This window comes from Phaenicophaeus curvirostris, chromosome 1 (genome assembly GCF_032191515.1).
Source record: "Phaenicophaeus curvirostris isolate KB17595 chromosome 1, BPBGC_Pcur_1.0, whole genome shotgun sequence".
Classification (NCBI taxonomy): domain Eukaryota; kingdom Metazoa; phylum Chordata; class Aves; order Cuculiformes; family Cuculidae; genus Phaenicophaeus; species Phaenicophaeus curvirostris.
This window is the reverse complement of record NC_091392.1, coordinates 122,581,693-122,601,879: the sequence shown is the minus strand read 5'-3', so window position 1 is coordinate 122,601,879 and position 20,187 is coordinate 122,581,693. Positions and strand designations below refer to the sequence as shown.

The following is a 20,187-nucleotide window of genomic DNA, read 5'->3' as shown; positions in this document are numbered from 1 at the left end:
AGTGTTAGACAACATTAAAGAGCAACAGCTGCATTTTCATAAGAAGAAAAGGATCAAACAGCCCAGCTGAGCTGCTGTGAAAGTGCTAAGCAAACAGTAGTTAGTTCTGACTAATATAATTCACTGGACAGCAATGGGCTATTTCAAACAATAGCTAGCTATCAAAAAGCCATTTTTAATGTCATTATAAATTTTACTTTGACATGGTTTTCTATAAAAATCCAAACTTTCTAAGTAATGAAGCATTAGAATCCCAAATATAATAAATTTCAAAGAAATGAAGGCTACTCTCTCTTAAAAAAAAATGTTAACGGTTGTTAAATGAAGAAAACACTAGATGGAGCAACTATCCTATTTTAACATGCCTTTTTCTACAAAGGGCATACAATCTCTTTCAAATCTGAATATTAAGATTCTATTCATAATAATGTTATGTCAAATAAACTTTCCTTGGAAACATAAGGAAGCATGTACAAGGTTATGCACTAAATAGCAAAGAAAGGTATCTTTGCACATTATTAAAGAACATTAATATTATAAATATGTTTAAATGTTAAGTGAATCTAACCTGTTTGTTTTTTGAAAACCCACTGTGAATACAATAATTTGCAGATTTTTCTATGCTATACAACTGACCTGTTTTTCACAGAATATGTAAATATAATGAAAATGAAAATGTTACCTTGCAATCCTTTCTCACATTTACAGCCTTTTTGTTACATTGATCTCTAGTCTTAGGACTATATGTTCTCAGTTCATTTGTCACTATGCCATTTCTTATTTTGTATACAGGATCTCTAGTCTTAGGACTAGAGATACACCTAATAAATACTTTCAAGACCTATATCATACAGTTCCAAGTATTTTTCCTTTCTCAGTTTCAAATTTATACCTTTGGAAAAATGTGAGCTTTCCTACAGGTAGTAAAAGAACTCAGTACATGCTTGAATTATTCTGATATTTTTAAGCATTATCTTTGAGATGGTTCTAGATTGTTTGGTGGAGTGGTAGGAGAAGGAAAAAAAAAAAAAAAGAAAAAAGGTGCTTATCTCCGCTTTCCACCACCTGCAGCAAAAAGTCTAGGAGACACGAAAAATCAACAACTTCTTTCGTATGCATTTATGGCGCAGTGAATTGGGGCAAGGGAAACATGACATTCACTCTTGTCTGTGCTATTGGCATACAAGTCAATTGTTTCTCCTCAATTCTTCAGTATAAACGGATTCTCTCAAACTTCTAATCCCTTTCCAAGCACTTAGAAACTTAAAGTTAAAAGCATTTTAGAAAGCTTGATGCGTAAATCTCAGCCATTCATCATTCGGCACTGGTAAGACCGCTCCTCGAATACTGTGTTCAGTTCTGGGCCCCTCACCACAAGAAGGATTTTGAGGCTCTGGATCGAGTCCAGAGAAGAGCAACAAAGCTGGTGAAGGAGCTGGAGTACAAGTCTTATGAGGAGCGGCTGAGAGAGCTGGAGTTGTTTAGCCTGGAGAAGAGGAGGCTGAGGGGTGACCTCATTGCTCTCTACAACTACCTGAAAGGACGTTGTAGAGAGGAGGGTGCTGGCCTCTTCTCCCAAGTGACAGGGAACAGGGCAAGAGGGAATGGCCTCAAGCTCCGCCAGGGGAGATTTAGGCTGGACATTAGGAAAAAATTTTTCACAGAGAGGGTTTTGGGAACTGGAACAGGCTGCCCAGGGAGGTGGTTGAGTCACCTTCCCTGGATGTGTTTAAAGCACGAGTGGACGAGGTGCTAAGTGGCATGGTTTAGTGATTGATAGGAATGGTTGGACTCGATGATCCGGTGGGTCTCTTCCAACCTGGTTATTCTATGATTCTATGATTCTATGAATTGTTTCTCCTCAGCTAAGTAACTTGAGACCATAATTTTATGCAGAACACAATATTCACAGAGCAGCCAAACTATTCTTTCTTCTTCCTTAAAACTAAGCACCTAGCAATTCACATTGCAAGTGCAGTGCATTCTTAAGACATTCTCTAGACTTTCTAATACATTCAGATCACAGGAAAGAAAATCTGGAGCACATTTTTTTTTCCTAATGTGTAGCAATGGAGCCTGATGCATTTATTTTGGGCATACTCTTTTACAGCAATAATTCTGCATAAAGCTTAAAAATACCCCAGTCCCAGTATGACCTTCCTCCGTGGCCCCCAAAACACTGGTCAAGAGCATACAATATGTTGTACCATGATGGTAGACAGATGTACCACAACCAGGTTATGCACCTTCAGAAGTTTCTGACAAGCACTCAATAACTGCTGGGTTCTTTTTAATCAAACAAAAACGAAACAGTAGAGAATGATCAACTCTTAGTCATTAAGTGCTCAGGGAAAATTTTGTACATAAACACACATACAATACGGAATGATGTAAAATAGGGTGGTTAAGAATCTCCATTCTCTTAGGTTTTTTTCAGAAACCAAAAGATATGAAGTAATACAGCCTTGTTTTTTTCTTCGATGTAGGTAGAACTAAATATACACAATTCCCCCTAGAAATTAATGCAGCCAACAAAAGACCCAGAAAGTAACTGACTGACTGTTGAAGAACAAAACAGAGAGGGTCTCCCAGCAAAAAAGCATGGATGAAAAGGGTGCCTAGTCACCAATGAACATTTTAGTTGATCACCTAAATTTTATGATAAGTTTTCTTCTCCAATTGTTATGTTTATGCTCAGTATAACTTTATTATGCTAGAGAAAGACACCAGCATACTGTCAAAGATATTAGTTTACAAGATTGAATATTTACATTTTAACAAATGAAGACACAATAACCACCATTCTGAGCTGAAACTCCTTCCATAAAGTTTTGTCTTAAACTGTTTGTCTGAAACTATCCATTGACTCTTAAATCTTTTACCTTGGAATTCATGTTTGTCTGAATATCAAAGAAACATTTCCAAAACAAATACTGTAATGAGTCTAGCTTCTTAGATTCTTATTCCAATGCTTGAGCCAATTCTATTTAAACTCATCAGAAACTATTCTTGTGACTTTAATAATAATAGTATTAGTCTAAAATCCCTTGTCACTTGTACTTGAATTACAGAGGAAAAAGTCTGAAAATAACGATACTGCATCTTTCACCAAATATCAACTCTGTCTCTGCAGAACTGTTATTTATACTGCTGATCCACAAGCCAGAAAGAAACCAGGCAATTTCTGCACTACTAGTATTGTAACTATTAAAAAATTCTTTCTAAAGGGTGTAAAAAGCTGAGAACTATTAGAACGCTTCTTGACCCTCAAGTTTTCAGACTATAGTCAAGTGGGAACCCTATGATGCCATACGTAAGGACTTCTACTGAGTAAAATTACTATCACAATGATACTGACATAATGACTAACATTCCATACTGCAAAATAGTTGGACTACAACCACAAAAAAAAATCCACAACTCATCCTGAGTAAAGAAAGATAATAATCAATCAGTACCTTAATAGAGAACAATACAATTCTTATCTCAAAAAAAGTATACAGCAAGCTATTGCAGTCAAATGACTGTTTGTGCATTCTCATACAAACTCTGTCAGCGTTCTCTCTGCATCTTTTAATGATTCTCACCTCTTCCTTATTTCTGAATCCACAAGGAGTTGCCTCTTTTTGTGAGGTGGAGGTGGTGGGAGTTCCTCTTTAGCATGCTTAACCAGGATTTGTTCTCTTGTGGTCACCATAGTCACAGTTTCCATTACAGTTGTCTGTGTTAGTGATGTCTGAGTGGTAGTGACAGGCTGCTGCGAAATCTGTGAGAAGTATCAAAACAGAGGTCACACATTATTTGAAAAACTTCAGTTAAAACTACTTGAAGTAACAATAGAATATATTGAGAAACTGCTCCCATCTGATCTTAGGCCAACCTTAAGAAAAAGATGACATTATATGCAACTCAAACCAAATTGGTTCATCTGACTCATCCTGTGTGAACAAGATATCTGCAGAAGTCAATATCAAAATCAGAAAACCCTAAACAGAATGATCCTATGGCTCCTTCTAAATCACGCTGAATGAAGAAAAGAAATTAAATGTCAATTTTATGAGGGAATTGGATGACAGCAAATATATAAAATGCTACGATCACTGTATGTTACTCTGCCTCCATTCTGAAGATTTATTCCTTGTGAAATAATGAAGGCATGCTAACAGCACTAAATTACCAATTGTTATTTTTAGCATTTATAATAACTTTCAAACTAGAATGCAATTCATCACAATCTACTTGCATAAAAGGGCAGTTAGCTTTCTGTCAGGAAACCTTAAATTACAAAACATGCACTATAAGGCAAATTAATTTGCATCATTGTTATTCCACAATTAAAAGCTGATGTTAAGGGGTCATAACAGATACTAATACACATAATATGTCAACACTGTAAACACCACCAGTCTAATGCACTTAACCTTGCCTGATAATACAGGAAAAAAACTAACCCTTCATTTGGTTCAGCTGCAATAAAGAAAAAGAGAACTATGAGGAATATTTTCAGCTTGTATTTGTTTGAAGGACACTGTTTGTATGTGCAGTGCCTGTTTATACTTGTTTCCATATACATCAAACTACAGACTTGCCACTTAAACATGGCCAGCTGTTCTCAAGTTCCTAAACTCATGAGAAATGGGTCACTTCTTTTTTTGGTTCTGTCAGATGATGCCTCATTTGTCAAAATACTACAGTTACAGCTCCAATGACCACCTTGCAGTTTAAGGGCAGCGAAATGGAAAATAAAAGGAAAAAGTTATACCAGGAAAGTCTTGCTTCTCTGCTTATTGCCAATGTGTGAGAGTTAGAAAAACTTTCCAATTCAGTGGCAGGATTGCCAGTATCTATAATTCTATGAAACAATATATACATACATAAATTATCTAGTATTTCTTGCATCAGAAATTCAGTACAAGTATTGAGTTACCTTAGTTATTGAGATATTAGTGTTTCTACATAAAACGTAGAAAAGGCACACCAGTTACTTCACTGTAACACTTTCCCCAAAATATTTTCTTATATTTAAAAACAGAGAGACAAGGAAAGGTGGATACTGTTAGCAACCAGCCACTTCTCAGCAGGCGACACCAATAAAGCTAAAAAGAATTTTGGGAAAACCCCAAGTTGTTGCCAACATTGCCAAATCTGTTACATGGTCTTCAAAAAAAACCCCAGTCTTCCTGATTTTTGTCCAGTCTGGTAGTGAAAGTGATGAACAGGAAAGTCCATTACCTCTGTAATTCTGGCAATCTCAATGCTCAATGTAACACTTCCCCCTTAAGAAATAACTAGCTGTCTCCACTTTAGAGAATAATCTGGACTATTTGGAACAGCATAAAATTAAGACTCAAATAATTATTTTTTTTTAAATCTCTGGATTGATTCTGTCAGTTGAAGTAAGCTACTTGTGAACTGCAGACACTTCTCTAATGTACAAACTGCATAAACTTTTGGAAGAGAAAAACATGTAACTGACACTTTAATCACTACAACATTATGTATTAATACTTTTGCATTAGCACCCTCAGCAAGACCTATTGACTTGGATATTTTCAACTACAGAAATCATGAAAATAATAAGGAAATAATCCCACGTGGTTTTATTAAAACTTTATACAGCTTTTAAATTTTATTTTTAATTAATTTTATTTTTGAGGCAGAAAGGAAAAGCAAATTAAAGCTTCTGAAGTCTAGGGTTCTATAACATTTGAGGATAACACCTAATGCCATCTTTACCTGGATTGAATTTATAGCTAAGAACACTCAAAATAATTGCTTGATCCTTATATACAGTTTTGAGTACAGCCTCCCTTTCCTCTTGGTTTTAGAGAAAAATCAATGATAGGATGATGTTTCTGACACCCAAGGTCATATCCTGTCATGTTTCCATTTGCCAGTCAATACCAGGGTACAGTTTATAGTGAAGAAGGTGTAAAACAGAATAAGCCACTGCTAATGTGCTTTAGAAGTCATCTCCAGCATCGTACCAATTACGCAGGAGAAATAGTTTCAGCTCATGATTGGGAACTGTGCTTCAAAGGCAGGTAGTGCAATTACCATATGCTCAGAGAAGTTAAACCACGATGTTGTGGGGGTAATGATTTGCATGTCAAAACAATAAAGAACTATTTTTCATGCTTTATCAATAGGAGCACAATTTAAATACTATATACCTCAAAAGGAGAACAGAGATGTGAATCTGAAGTTCATAATCATTCTAATTAAAAATTGGTAGGACTAAAAGGTACTGAAGATCATGCTGCAATGTAACTCTGCAAGGTTGTTGCACATTTAAAGAATGCACATACTTTAAAGGGTAAATGAAAATCCTTAAAATCTCAAGGAAGCACCAGAAAGGGAGTAGCTTTTAATAGCTTCCCTGGGGAAAAAAAAGCAACCAAACAAATAACAACATCAAGAAAAAGAACAAAGCCCCACCTCAAATCTATTTGCTGGTATGTTTCATGTAATGTTCAAAACCAGTCCAAATAATGACAGTATAGTTTCTTCATCCCTCTAAGTTCCTGACAAATAAATGTGAATCTGAGAAGGGGTGATGTAGTCTAGGCCTTTAGCCCACTAGAAAATCAAGTGCTAAGTGTGACTCACAAAGCTGCATGCTAAAAAGCTTTCAAAATACAATACTTGCCTGCAGTTTCACACTGAAACATGTTAAAACTTATTTCTTTTCAGAGTGGACAAATTTAAATATTTCTTTTCATGCTCTAGAGGCAAACATATGTACAATGTGTTGATAGCGCTTCAGTAGTTTTATGTAATTTTACTTCTCATTTATATGGCACTCTACCTTTACTGTCATCCTTTATTACTGCTTTTGGAAGTGCCCTCATTCCTCATAAACTCATATTTTTCCTTAACATTCACTTTTGGAGCTGTCATCTGTTCTTTGATGAAATGTATGTTTGTGATTGGGGAAGTTCGGATGAGGAATGGTGTTTTCTTTAGTTTGGGTAGGTTTTCAGTATAATTTAGTGAAGCAGAATGACCTCACCAAAGGTGGTTTAGAGTTTTTTTAAAGTTATACACATAGGTAGTCTAAGCAAGTTGTCCTTGTCCTTGTTTCCACTGTGTCATCAATGAAGGTAAGTTGATATTTTCCTAACGAGGACAAACTACTTTGTAAAAGGTATCTTTCTCTCTCACCTTTGCCATCCACTCATTTGCAGCAGAAGCTTCAGCCAAGAATCCAGATTAGATGCATAAATTCAGCAGTAGTGAATTCAGACAAATGGGGGAAGACACACGTTCTACTTTCTGCACTTTTCCTTTGGGACGTATAACTGCTTCCTATGTCTAGCTTGAGAATCAGCTTTGAACTGAGACTGAGGTTGTCTCTTCCATTTAATTTCTTATTTTGTTAACAAGTTAATCATTTAGTGATACTTCAGTAAGAGAGGGAAGGGAAATAATGATAAATACGTAATTATGAAGGTACTATGAGAATTATTAATGAATGGAATAAAGTTCATTTTGAAGTCAATATCTAAGTTCGATAAATAAAATATGCGTTTTCTGGGAGATTTTAGTAAAAAATGTTTTATTTGCCACCCTCTTCAACTCCTCTCCTCCCCAGCTCATGATTAGAGAGAATAATTAGATCTTCTAGAAGCATTTTTTTCTTGCAGTGTAAATGTGGCAATGAGGTCTGTAATGAATAAACGTATAAAGCACACTAACATCACCTGCCCTGTCCTCACAGAAACACGTCAAAAAGTAAACCACCAGTACTTTACGGAGGACATATATAAACCATAACAGTGCCTTAAGAAGCAGTCCTTCAGTTAGCCCTGAATGTGCACTGTCTCCAGAATTTGGGGCATATGCCTACAACAGCATATCAACTCCATGCCAAGCAAAGTAGCTTGTCATTGCAGAAATTAACTAAGTTGAAGCTTATCAACTGAAATGTGTTGCTATGATAAGACAGTTGCACTGTTTTGGGAATCTGAAGTATCTCCCATCTGTGCTCCTCTACGATATATAGATATACAGCCTCAGGACTGCTCATTTCACAAGGAGGCTATCTTTTCTATAATCTAAGTTCCATTTTCAAAGCTAGCATCTGCTTTTATGACTGATCAACAATATAAATAACTCTTGAACACCTTGGAGTGATTTACTAATTTCTTCAGATCACGTGATTCTAGCCATTCCAAACCAAAAATGCATCTCTGGATTTTCCTCTGCATTGAAACAACGGGTTCTCCACAGAAAATATACAAGAGTTAAACTAAATTTCCAGCTATTACAAATGCTGTGTAGCACAAACAGGCCTTGCCTTCCGTTACTGAGGGAAACTGTACTCCTTTCCCATTTTCTTGTGTTGTTTTCTCCCAAACTGATTTTCCCAGCTTCTTCTACACAAGATACTGTCACAGAGCAAACTAAAAGACCAAACTGCTAGTTGGAAGCAAGGTTACTGAGAGGTATTCAGACCACTACAAGAAATATAGCAGCTTTTATTTGATTATTCAGACATAACTTAATAGAAGCATTAGTATATAGCAACAAAAAGGTGCAGCATGGTCAACAAAACTGAAACAAGTAGACAGGAACTATGAAAGGCCCTCTCAGGACAGGACAGAGATGCACACAGTACAATACTGCTCTGTGTCTTTAAAAAGTCTTGATGTCAGTCTTCCATGTCAGTAAGAGATAATGGGCTGCAAAAAGGTGAGTTGATTTGTGTTTAAATCCAATAAGTATGAGATTCCTGACAGCTACGTTTTCGATATCACACCTAGAGCACTGATTTTTGTTATCTGATTTAAAAACATGTGACACTTCAATTTTCTTTTTTAATATATTATGGTTAAAATAATGGAGCAGGGCAAAATAATAGAGGATTATATTCCTTTTTTTCATTGGCATTTTGGCTACAGGTAAGGAATGATTTTTTTACTTTTCCAAGAAACTTCTCTTTTTATGGCCTTTTTAATGTGTAAATCAGCATAATACGAGCAGAATTAAAACAGTAATCTACTATAAACTTCCTCTGTTGAAAAGAAATAAAAATAATTTCTCTTTAACTAGCAAACAGTTCTTACACTAATTTCAGATAAAATGCTACTCCATCGAGAGAACCATAAAAACAATATATTTGAAGTGACAAACTATTATGGGTTAAAAATAAAGTAACTGGAAAGAGTACTTTCATTATGGATTGCATCATTCCTGAAACATAGTAAGCAACTCAAGAAAGTAATCTACACTATAAAGAGAGATCAAAAACTAGAGAGGGAAATAAAATTCTAGAAAGTTATGTTATAGTTGTATTATGCTGTCTTAAAAATAAAATATGTCTTAGGCAATCATGCAGGGGAAAAAAAAATAAAACGTGACCAACAGCACCAATACTAATTCAGGCATTTGACTGGAAAAGGATTTGGCTATCATCAATTGACAAAATGATGGATTTAACAAACCTGTTCAGAATTTCTCTCCACCTTCTCCACAAGGCTATCCCAGCGCTGGGCAAAATTTTCAAGACGACTTTCCAGCTTTTGAGCCATTGCTTTATTTTTCACAGCTACAAGGAGGTCTTGGCTGAGTGACTTCAGCTTACCCATCATTTGTCTTTTCATTTCTAGATCTCCTTTTAGGATCTGGTAAACAAAGTTACAGCAGGAATAACAGTAATTCATACAGGAAACAAAAAGAACCAACAAACCGAACAAACCTAGAAGAAAAATCCCAATGAGAGCATCATAAATAACCAAAACTGTGTACAGGTATTTCATATAAACTCCATGTTGTTGTTACTGTAATAACAACAGAGCTGACATAGTGGAATGGACACATTGCACTTCACAAAGCAATATAACATGACAGGTGGAACAACTCCAGACATCGCAGCATGCCTCAGGTGGTGACATAAATCAAACAGCTAACAGATGTGTGACATTAATAACCTTAAAACTGCACTAATGTTAACAACTATATCAACATTTCAAACAATGTTACTTTAAAGTTTTGTTATACTTTGTCATATATTTCATACTAAAACTCACTGTGAAAAAAAATCTAGAAAGAAAAAAAGTAAGCTTAAAGCAAATAAGTTTGGTTTTGGCAGTATTGAAGAATCATATATTCCTCATCTTTCTCAGAACTCAGCAGGCTCTGGTTACATTGGGGTAGACTCCCAGGGAATGTGGAAGTCTTGGGAACCCCAGCAGCTCTCCTAAGTGTGCCAAAGAAAGGTCCCTGCAGCTGGAAGTCTGGAAACTCCCACGTACAAACTCTGCACTCTGCAAGCTGCCAAACAGCTTGAACCCATGAATGCTAAATGAAAAGGAGAAATCATCAGTCATCACATCTCTACTGCAGTAAACTGCCAAGGCATCTTGAAACTCCCAAAACCTATACATGCAAACCTCGCTATGAAGTAAGCTCTTCACAGGTCCAAGAGACATCCACAGCTCCAGTGACCAATCTAGGTTTTGGAGTTTTTCCCAATAGAATAGTCCTAAAATACTAATCAGCTAGCAACAAAATATGTAATTAATCAATCTGCAGGAGAATAAATGGTATTGCTTTCTTTATTAACTTAATTACCAAATAACTCAGTCATAACTTCTGTCACATCTATACTGTAAATTATAATATTTAAACATCATAAAGTGGTTTCCTTATTTGTTGACAATGTGCATCTACTAGATTTCAAGTTTTTAATTATTATTGTTTTTCTTTTTCTTAAGTATCACCAAAAATTTTCTTTCTCATTGTAGTATTCTAATCAGCAACATCTGCTGTAAAGTAATTGTTTGCCTGCTAAAAGATTATTGCAGTAAAAAATGGCATAATGTCTAATTTATTTCTTCTAATAAGTAAAGAAGTGTCACCATTCAGCTTGTGTAAGGATTTCAAGACAATTATAGTGACAATGAATAAGTAGTAGGTGGAAAATTACTTAAAAAATGTTGTTCTAAGGAAAAAATTTTAGAACTAGAGCGACTACCCATCAACATTGGAAAAAAATGAAGAAATGTCAGTATTATTAAATGCACAAAGTAGCACAGTCTAAGCAGCTTTTCAGAACTTTAGACTACGTAGATCCCAGAAGAGTTACAAAGAAGATAAATTTTCACATACAAATACTGAATGAATCCCCTAAAAGAAGTCATTTGAGATTATTAGAACAGAAAAAAATTCCAAAAAATAGTTTTATCTGAACAAAGATTCTTACAAAGAGATGTTATGAGTACAGTATATAAATTAAGAAATCTTTAACACAATGTTAGAACTGGGTGAACTGCTGCACTGACTAAAAATATATTTTACCCCTTCATTTCTATAACAATGAAAATGTGAATTGAAAGTTGAGCAGAGAAGAGAAACAGCATCTGTACTGTGTTTGTTCTGTGTTTACGTGGCAAGATTTTGCCAACAGGGAGGCTACAAGGGTGGCTTCAGTGAGAAGACATGAGGAGCTGTCTTCACATTGGGTAGAACAAGTTCCAGATAGCTCCAAAAAAGAATCACTGCTGCCCAAAGCTGAGCCTATCAGTGACTCCAGTAGTGCCTCTATGAAAATACTTTAAAGAAAGGGTAAAAAATGCTGCACAGCAGTGGTAAGAGAGGAGAGAAAAAAGTGTGAGAAAAACAACCCTGACTGAGGTCCAGGAGCTGGAACAGAGATTCCCCAGCAGCTCATGGTGATAATGCAGGTTACACCTCTGCAACCCATGGAGGATCCCACACCAAAGCAGAAGAATGCCCAAAGGAGGCCGTGACCCTTGGAGATCCTGTGCTAGAGCAGGCTCCTGGCAGGAGCTGTGGCCCCATAGAGAGAAGCCCATACTGGAGCAGGTTTTCTGGCAGGACCTGTGGCCCCATGAAGGACTCAAACTGAAATAGTCTGTTCCTGAAGGACTGCACCCCATGGAAAAGACCCAGGCTGGAGCAGTTAACTGAGAACTGTAGCTCCTGGGAAGCGCTCACATTGGAGAAGTTCATGGAGCACTGCCTCCCATCGAAGTGACCCCACACTGAAGTAGGAAAACAGTGTGAAGAGGAAGTTGCAGCAAAGACAAAGTGTTATGAACTGACAGCAGCCCCCATACTCTGTCTCCTGAACCACTCAAGGGGATAGGTAGAGAGTTTGGGAGTGAAGCTGAGCCTGGAAAGAAGGGAGGGAAGGGAGCAGGTGTTTAAGATTGTTGTTTTTTCTCATTATCCTACTCTGACTTGGTTGGTACTGAATTACATTAATTTGGGCTGCAAAAATCTCTCGTTAATCCTAAAATAGGAATCAGTGCATGCAGATCTTGGTTCAGGAACAACCTCAATGTTTCTGCTTACTCAAAATCTTTACTGCTGCCTGAAAATATATGCCTGCCAACTACTAGTTTAACAAATGTTGGTAAATGAAAGCTTACTTTCAAGCAGCAATAATGCTCGCTATCAGAAATCTTGTTTTAAATATAATTAACAGTGTATTTCCTCCGACTTGAAAAACATGAGATAAAACTGCAGTGGAGAAGGCACTGATGTATTTCTGCATCAGCAAGTAGCAGTTAAACCCTGATGTCTTAAAAGGTATCTTGAACTGCAAATACACACATAAACTACCAGCTGCTTCTCCTTTTTTTTAAACTTCTACTTTAACTATGTGATGTAATGATGAGTGTGATGTAAGAGTCAATATTTCTGTCATATTGTGAAAAGCATCTCAACAGACCTATTTCACTTTAGGTAGTTCAGAAGGCTTAGGACCTTGTAGGAGGGTGGTAGGATTTCAAATGATCAGTCATAATACTAAATAGTTTATAAAATACATTCATAAATTTCCTTCAGGCTTAAGAGAAAAAAAATCTGGCTAAAGAACATGACCTTAATCCCGACAACTTCTGCGTTTAAGAGAGGCAGAAAAAATAGGCTGGAAACTCTTATGTCATATCATATCAAACCTAAAATTCCTAGTATCTAACAGGACAAATAAATACTGTAATTTCCTGCTGGATAGATTTGGACAGCTGAGGGACTGAGCTACCATTTCATAAGATTATAAACATTTTTATATTAGTAAAAGAATGTATGTATATTGCTCACAGACTCATCTTTACAACTCTGGAACAAGCTGGTCAAATTATTAAGCCAGTTTCCATGACAGCCTCCCCTTTCCCACATTCAAGCACATCTCTCTTGCCAATATAACATATACCAAAAGACAGGGATGATTTGTATGTCAGGGTCAGGATACCATGATCGAATTTCCCCCAATTTCTAAAGCCCGGTCCAAGAGTGGAAGAACATATTTCCTGATAAGAATTTTCATGTGGGTAATGCATTAATGCAAATTACAAATACATGATTCAGAGAAGAATAAATTAGGAGATATTCATCCATAAAACTGATGACAATTTGGCATTGAGTGAATGTAAAAAACCATACACACTTGCTTTTGAAAATGACTGCTAGTAGGTCTAAAAGCAATGGATGAATTCCAGTAGTTTAATATCTTCATTGATGACATAGGCAGCAAGATTGAATGCAGTTTCAGCAAGTTTATAGATGACACCTAGATGAATAGTACAGCTGACACTCCTGAGGGATGGGATGTCATCCAGAGGAAAATAAACAAGATTGAGAAGTGGGTCTGTGTGAACCTCATGAGGGCAACAAGGCCAAGTGCATGGTCCTGCACATAAGAAAGGGCAACCCCTGATATCAGTACAGTCTGGGGGATGAAGGGATTGAAAGCAGCCCTGACAAGAAGGACTTGAGGGGTATTGGTGAATGAAAAGCTGGACATGAGATAGCAATGCACATTTACAGCCCAGAAGGCAAATCATCTTGGGCTGCCTCAAAAGTCACGTGGCCAGCAGGTCGAGAGAGGTGATTCTGCCCCTCTGCTCTGCTCTTGTGAGATCCCACCTGGAATACTGCCTCCAGCTCTGGAGACCTCAGCACAGGAAAGAAATAGAGCTGTCAGAGCAGGTCCAGAGGAAGTTCACAAAAACTATTAGAGGGATAGACACCTCTCCTATGAGGAAAGGCTGAGAGAACTGGGATTGTTCAGGCTGGAGAAGAAAAGACCCCAGGGAAACCTTATTGTGGCCCTTCAGTACTTAAAGGGGGTCGGTAAGAATGATTGGGACAAATTTTTTAGCAGGACCTGTTGCGATAGGACAAAGGATAATGGTTTTAAAGTAAAAAGTAGATTTAGATTAGATATAAGGAAGAACCTTATTTACAATGAGGTTGGTGAAATCTGGAACAGGTTGCCCAGAGAGATGGTAGAAGCCCTGTCCTTGGAAACATTCAAGGTTAGGTTGGATAAGGCTCCTAGCAACCTGATTGAGTTAAACATGACCCTGCTCACTGCAGAGGGCTTGGACTAGATGGCATTTAAGGGTCTTCTGCAACCCAAACTATTCCATGGTTTCTATTCTAATACATACATCAATAGTATGAACAAAAAAACTTTTGGTATAGAAGTATAGATACTACTAATACACCCAAAACTCTTTCAGTTCATAAACTTTTGATTAAAGAGACAACCTGCATCCATCTGTTCCTTAATCAGCAAGGCCATAGGCAAATGTATTCCATCTACATGAGACAAAATCCATTCTCAAAGTATGAAACAAATGTTCTGTTAAACCATACTGCTTAAGAGTGAGATAGTCACCTGCACTCAGATTCATGAATAAAAAAGTTGAACATAAAATAGGAGAATGAAAAATACATACAGCTAATTTACGTAGATTGGTCAGCATTTCATTTTGATCTTTAAAGCCAGTTGTATGAATTTTGCTCACAGCATCCTCCTTCTCAGTAAGCCATGCATCAAAAAGGCACTGAAAGAAAATTGGAGGGAAGAGAGTGAAAAGGCTTCAGTCAGGCCTTTCCTAGAGCAATTTTCTGGAGAACATTCCAATTTATAACTGCTAAAACTACTCACCTGCTCTTCTGCAAAGTGCTGCCATTTACGAAGAATATCTTGAAGAAGGATCCATCGGTCTTCTGTCCATCTGCAGATTGCTGCCCACCGTTTTCCAAAGTGCTAGAAAGAAAGAAATAAGCAACAGAAGCTTGCATTTGTTTACATTTACTGTAAATGAGGGAAATTCATTGTCCCTATGGCATTACAAATTTTTGTGAAAACACTTTCATAATTCACTTTTTACAGCCTTAAGCCCTTAAAATATGTTGCATGTCATACTGAAATGGATATCACCATTTGAAACAAAACCATTGGCCATTGGTATACAACCATAATTTTTCTTGATGTCTATGACAGCAACAGGCACACATATAGCTCTGTTGTCATGTATATTCTCAGTTACTTAATTTCTCCATATGTGTCAGCATATTGCATTTGATTGCTTAAATTTAAGTTATACTAATCACAGGTTAAGCCTCAAACTAATTCCCTAGTAGTAAATCTTTAATTGATAAAAATATATTAAAAAACATTTATACCTGAGTAAATTTCAAATATCTGTCAGCCAGCAGACTTTTTTCTTAGCAGTCCTTGTAAAGAAATACTGTTTGCTCTTATCATCAGTGGTAATATCTCAACCAACTTGCCTTTATCACTGTGATAAATAAATATCACCTTGACAAATATTTTTTTGTTTGCTCATCTAGAAAACAACAAAACCTCAAGAGTACAAGATCAAATACCTGGCTTGGTATTTACTCTAATAAATGTGTGATTTGCATGCTATAAAATTTCTTACTACATCAATACAAAATACTATTTTCAGCATCTTATTCCAAAGATCTCAAAGATCCACAAAACCTACCTTTTTTTTTTTTTTTTTTCTCATTAGTTTGACAAAAACTTTTAGTTTTGTAAAGTAAAATAACTAATTAACTGCACTGGTAAAAGGGCTGATTACTGTGACCTGCCTTAAATCTCTTATTTCTCATGAGAGATCATTAACAACCATGACATCAAGATAAACTGTTTGGGTGCACAAATTTAAGACACAAAGTTTCAAGGCAGAAATACCATGTCAGGACTGTCTATTTATAGAACAGGTATCGAGTACTAACTCATACGCTGCTTAACTTGACCTCTTTATTCACATCAAATAGTAGGTAGTGCTGCAAGTAGCCTGTATGATGCCTGGAGACTCAGACTGCATCAAGGGTTTTGCACCCAACACCTTGGAAATCAAGCCTCCTGAGCAACTGACTGAATCCAAAGTAACCTGCCCTCCTGAAACGTCTCTTTTGACAACCCTAGCCTGAATCTGCAGAGAAATCTGCATGTAAAAGAAATGTAAAAGAAACTCTTTTTTTTTTTTTTTTTTGTATTGAGAGGACTCTGAAAGAATATTCTTCATGACTAGAAAAAGGCAGAAAATAAAATATTCCTAGTCTGCAAAAAGGTCAGAGTAAGAAAACATGAGAACAGGAGAAAATGTGTAAAACCAACATGCCAACACAGCTCTTGGGAACACTAGAGTGAATGCATAAAAAGTGAAATAATATGCCTGAAATCTGCAACTAATAGAAGACATTTTTTGTAAGATGCTTTTCTAATAAGGTAAGGCTATCCACTCCTTAAAGTAATGAGAAATTGTGGAAATATGGTTTTGTCTATATGCAAAAAAAGAGAGAAATACTTAGCACAGAATTTCTCCCACATAGCATTATGTACTACTTCTCTAACATTCCTCACTTATTTTGACATATTTTTACAAGAACTACACATACATCATCTTCAATCAAAGGACAGAATAATATGAATATATAATAGGCAGTGTAAATTACACTCTTGGCTCCTTTCCCTCAGCAGGGTAAAAGGCCATCAAGAAATACTTCATACATTTAATGCAGATCTCTATCCAGCACAGATCCTGACTCCTGAAACCTAAGGAGGGCTCTAATTTGAGTTAGCCCACAAGAGTCCTTAAGGAACCTATTGTGTGCTAGGCATAATTAGGAAGAAAAACCTCCATGTTTTCATGGCTTCTCTATGTTATTCAGTCATTTCACTGGGCTGAAGATAATTTCACACACTGGATTGAGCCTCACAGGGTCTAGGATTTACAAGTCTAAATAGTGAGTTTTCAGCAGGAGCATGAATAGACAGAGGCTCACAACATTGCACACACTGATATGTAATGTAAGCAATGTTATGTAAAAGTAGTACAATATTCACACTCACCTAGGCTAGGCTAGGTTGTGGTCTCTCAGACTGCCTTAGGGCAATACCTATTTGTAAGAGAAGAACTGTAATTTTATTTACTTTTATTTTCCCAAGCAAGGGTAACTTTAGTAGAGATAATTTGTTTCAGGGGACAATTTTGGCTTCTATGCCATTAACTGCCTCTTAAATAGATTTTTTTTTTTTCATATGCAATAAGTCTTAAGATCTTCTACTATATTCATTTGAATCCAGTATAGATTCTTCTCGTCCTGTGGAGAGTTGTAGTATCTGTAAATGACCTTTTTATGGTTTTTGATATTGTTTTATACTGATGCATGTAAAAATTCAAGCATTATACAGAGATATATTTATAGATATGAAAATATTTCAGGAATCACAATCTCAATCCTTTTCAAAAAGAAATGTAAACCTGAAAAGCAGCTGCTTGGAAAATGTAACCTTGACTATTACATAGCAATAGCATTTCACTTTCCTTCAATCTGATCCTGACTAGTATCTCGTTCAGGCAGTCTTGTTAAGCTCTTTTGTCTGACAGTGCATGCTCTTGTTTTGTTCTGCTTTTAAAAGTCAGACTGGCAGATACATAATCAAGCTTTGAACTTTGCTCCATTGTGCTTTTTTGTCAAATGCTCTAATGGTTGTGCCTGCCAACACATGGTGTCTCCTATGCTTGCATTCAGTCTGAAAGTGACATGAAAAAAAAAAATTCATCCAAACAATCTTTCTGTACACACAGAATAGGAGATGCAACATTTTCCTAGGACAGCAGGTGGACAGTGGTGACTCAGTTCTCTTGGACATAAAAGCACCCTCAATCCCAGAGCCTTATATCCATATTTTGTTTATATTAACATCTATGATACTGCTACATATCCTGTGATTTCCAGAGCAATAGGATGATTGAATTTTTCTTTCAGATTCTTCTCTAATACAGTGTCATTAAAGGCAGGAACAGTAGCTGTACAGATGCCTTCTCCACTGATCAGAGAATCATAGAATCACCAGGTTGGAAAAGACCCATCGGAACATCGAGTCAAACCATTCCTATCAAGCACTAAACCATGCCCCTCAGCACCTCATCCACCTGTCCCTTAAAGACCTCCAGGGAAGGTGAATCAACCACCTCCCTGGGCAGCCTCTGCCAGTGCCCAATGACCCTTTCTGTGAAAAATTTTTTCCTAATGTCCAGCCTGAACCTCCCCTGGTGGAGTTTGAGGCCATTCCCTCTCGTCCTGTTCCCTGTCACTTGGGAGAAGAGGCCAGCACTCTCCTCTCCACAACTTCCTTGTAGGTAGTTGTAGAGAGCAATGAAGTCTCCCCTCAGCCTCCTCTTCTCCAGACTAAACAACCCCAGCTCCCTCAGCCGTTCCTCATAAGGCCTGTTCTCCAGTCCCCTCACCAGCTGTTACAAATGCTGTATTTCCATTGTGTTCCATTTAAACTCACCATTCTTTATATTTCTTTAATAGGTTAAACATACTACAGTAATGTCTGAATCCTGCTTCAGGTTGGATTCCAGTATGGGTCAGGGACAGAAGCTGCATGGGATACAAATGGTGCCACTGCAATCAATGTAATAGGGGAATGAAGCTGTATTGACTGATACACTCCTAATTGTTCAGACTTTTTTCTGAAAATAGGAAGTTAGATTAAATGTCCAAAAGTCCACCAACTTCTCATTTGGTTTTCATACCATTATTTGTCTACAAAAATATGATGCTTCACTATTTGTTTTTGCTTATTTTTAAACAAATCTATTCCAAATTTTTTGGGACCAGCATTGCCATTAAAGGAAACACATACTGGGCATTATTTAAAACAAGTCTTCCTTTAAGCACTTGCCAGTGGATAATGACATTTCATGTTATTCTAAGATCAAAATATACCATATATAGCAAAAGTTTCTAACCAAAACAAAAATTTCCACTCCCACTGTGCTGAACTGCATAGATTTTTACATGCAATATCTTTCTTCACTACAACAGAGAATCATGTTACTTCTGACAGAAGTAATGAAATGCAGTTAAGAAATAAAGGCTAACACTTGTCCTTGGATAGATAAAGCAGGTTGATACTGAAGGAATCATAAAACAAAAAGAAAGTTGCACTCAGATACTGTTCTCCAAATACATGCGTGCAAAGCTGTACCAGGAAAGCATTACAAATGTGTACCCATTTCTTACACTGTTTATTGAAATTCTGTGATTCACCACTCTGGGAGGAAGGATGCTGGACTGTCCGCATGTGGTCTGGCCTGATACAGCACTCTTTGAACCAGGAAACTCTGTTAAGATGGGAAAAATATGATCCTTGTTGTTTGTTTTTTTCCAGTGATGCTTCTTCAGTTAGATTGGAGTGGTTACTGTTTCATCTTTTTTTTTTTTTTTTTGATAGGAATGGTTGGACTCGATGATGCGGTGGGTCTCTTCCAACCTGGTTATTCTATGATTCTATGATTCTATGATCTATCTATGCAAAGGCTACATCCTACAGAAATATTTAAGATCGCCCTTGGAAAGATCTCTTGAGATAAACCCAATGATACTAGTAGTTATTCTTCAACTTTATTAACACATAATGCTACTGGCAGTTTTTTCTCTGAAAGAAGTATATATGTTACCTGAAGCTGTTCTTCTAGTGCAGCAGTAGCTTTGTCTCCACTGTTTTCATCCACCACCACTACCATATGGGTTAGAGAGTTGACCTTGACTTGTTCCTGTTCCAAATCTTCTTGAAATGCCTATAATTAAAGAATATGTGCTAGATAATGTGTTCCAAATTAAGAAAATGCTGTGGGTTTGGCACCCCATTGACTGAAAACTAACCAACTATGAGAACTTTATAGTTCTATTGCTGTCAATACTAACTAATTTAAATCTATTTTTTTCCTTATGCATACATATGTTAATACAAACATACTGCATAGATTTCCATTCCTTCCACAAACATAGATTACTGCTACTCATTCGCAAGTCCTAACTCTTGATACAATATTTCACACTGAAAATGTGGCATCAGTAAGTATTTGTTGTGTTGAT

General features: G+C 36.7%; 1 protein-coding gene across 4 annotated transcripts in view; it reads right to left on the bottom strand.

Moving 5' to 3' along the window:
- The window catches only part of DMD (dystrophin), a 1,224,073-nt gene that overhangs the window by 730,981 nt on the left and 472,905 nt on the right, over positions 1-20,187 (bottom strand). For all 4 annotated transcript variants that reach the window (XM_069873469.1, XM_069873460.1, XM_069873489.1 and 1 more), the window contains 5 exons: positions 19,770-19,889; positions 14,927-15,028; positions 14,715-14,822; positions 9,447-9,626; positions 3,588-3,766 (listed from right to left, as the gene is read on the bottom strand). In XM_069873469.1, coding sequence (XP_069729570.1) covers positions 3,588-3,766; positions 9,447-9,626; positions 14,715-14,822; positions 14,927-15,028; positions 19,770-19,889 — 689 coding nt within the window. The remainder of the gene's footprint in view (positions 1-3,587; positions 3,767-9,446; positions 9,627-14,714; positions 14,823-14,926; positions 15,029-19,769; positions 19,890-20,187) is intronic.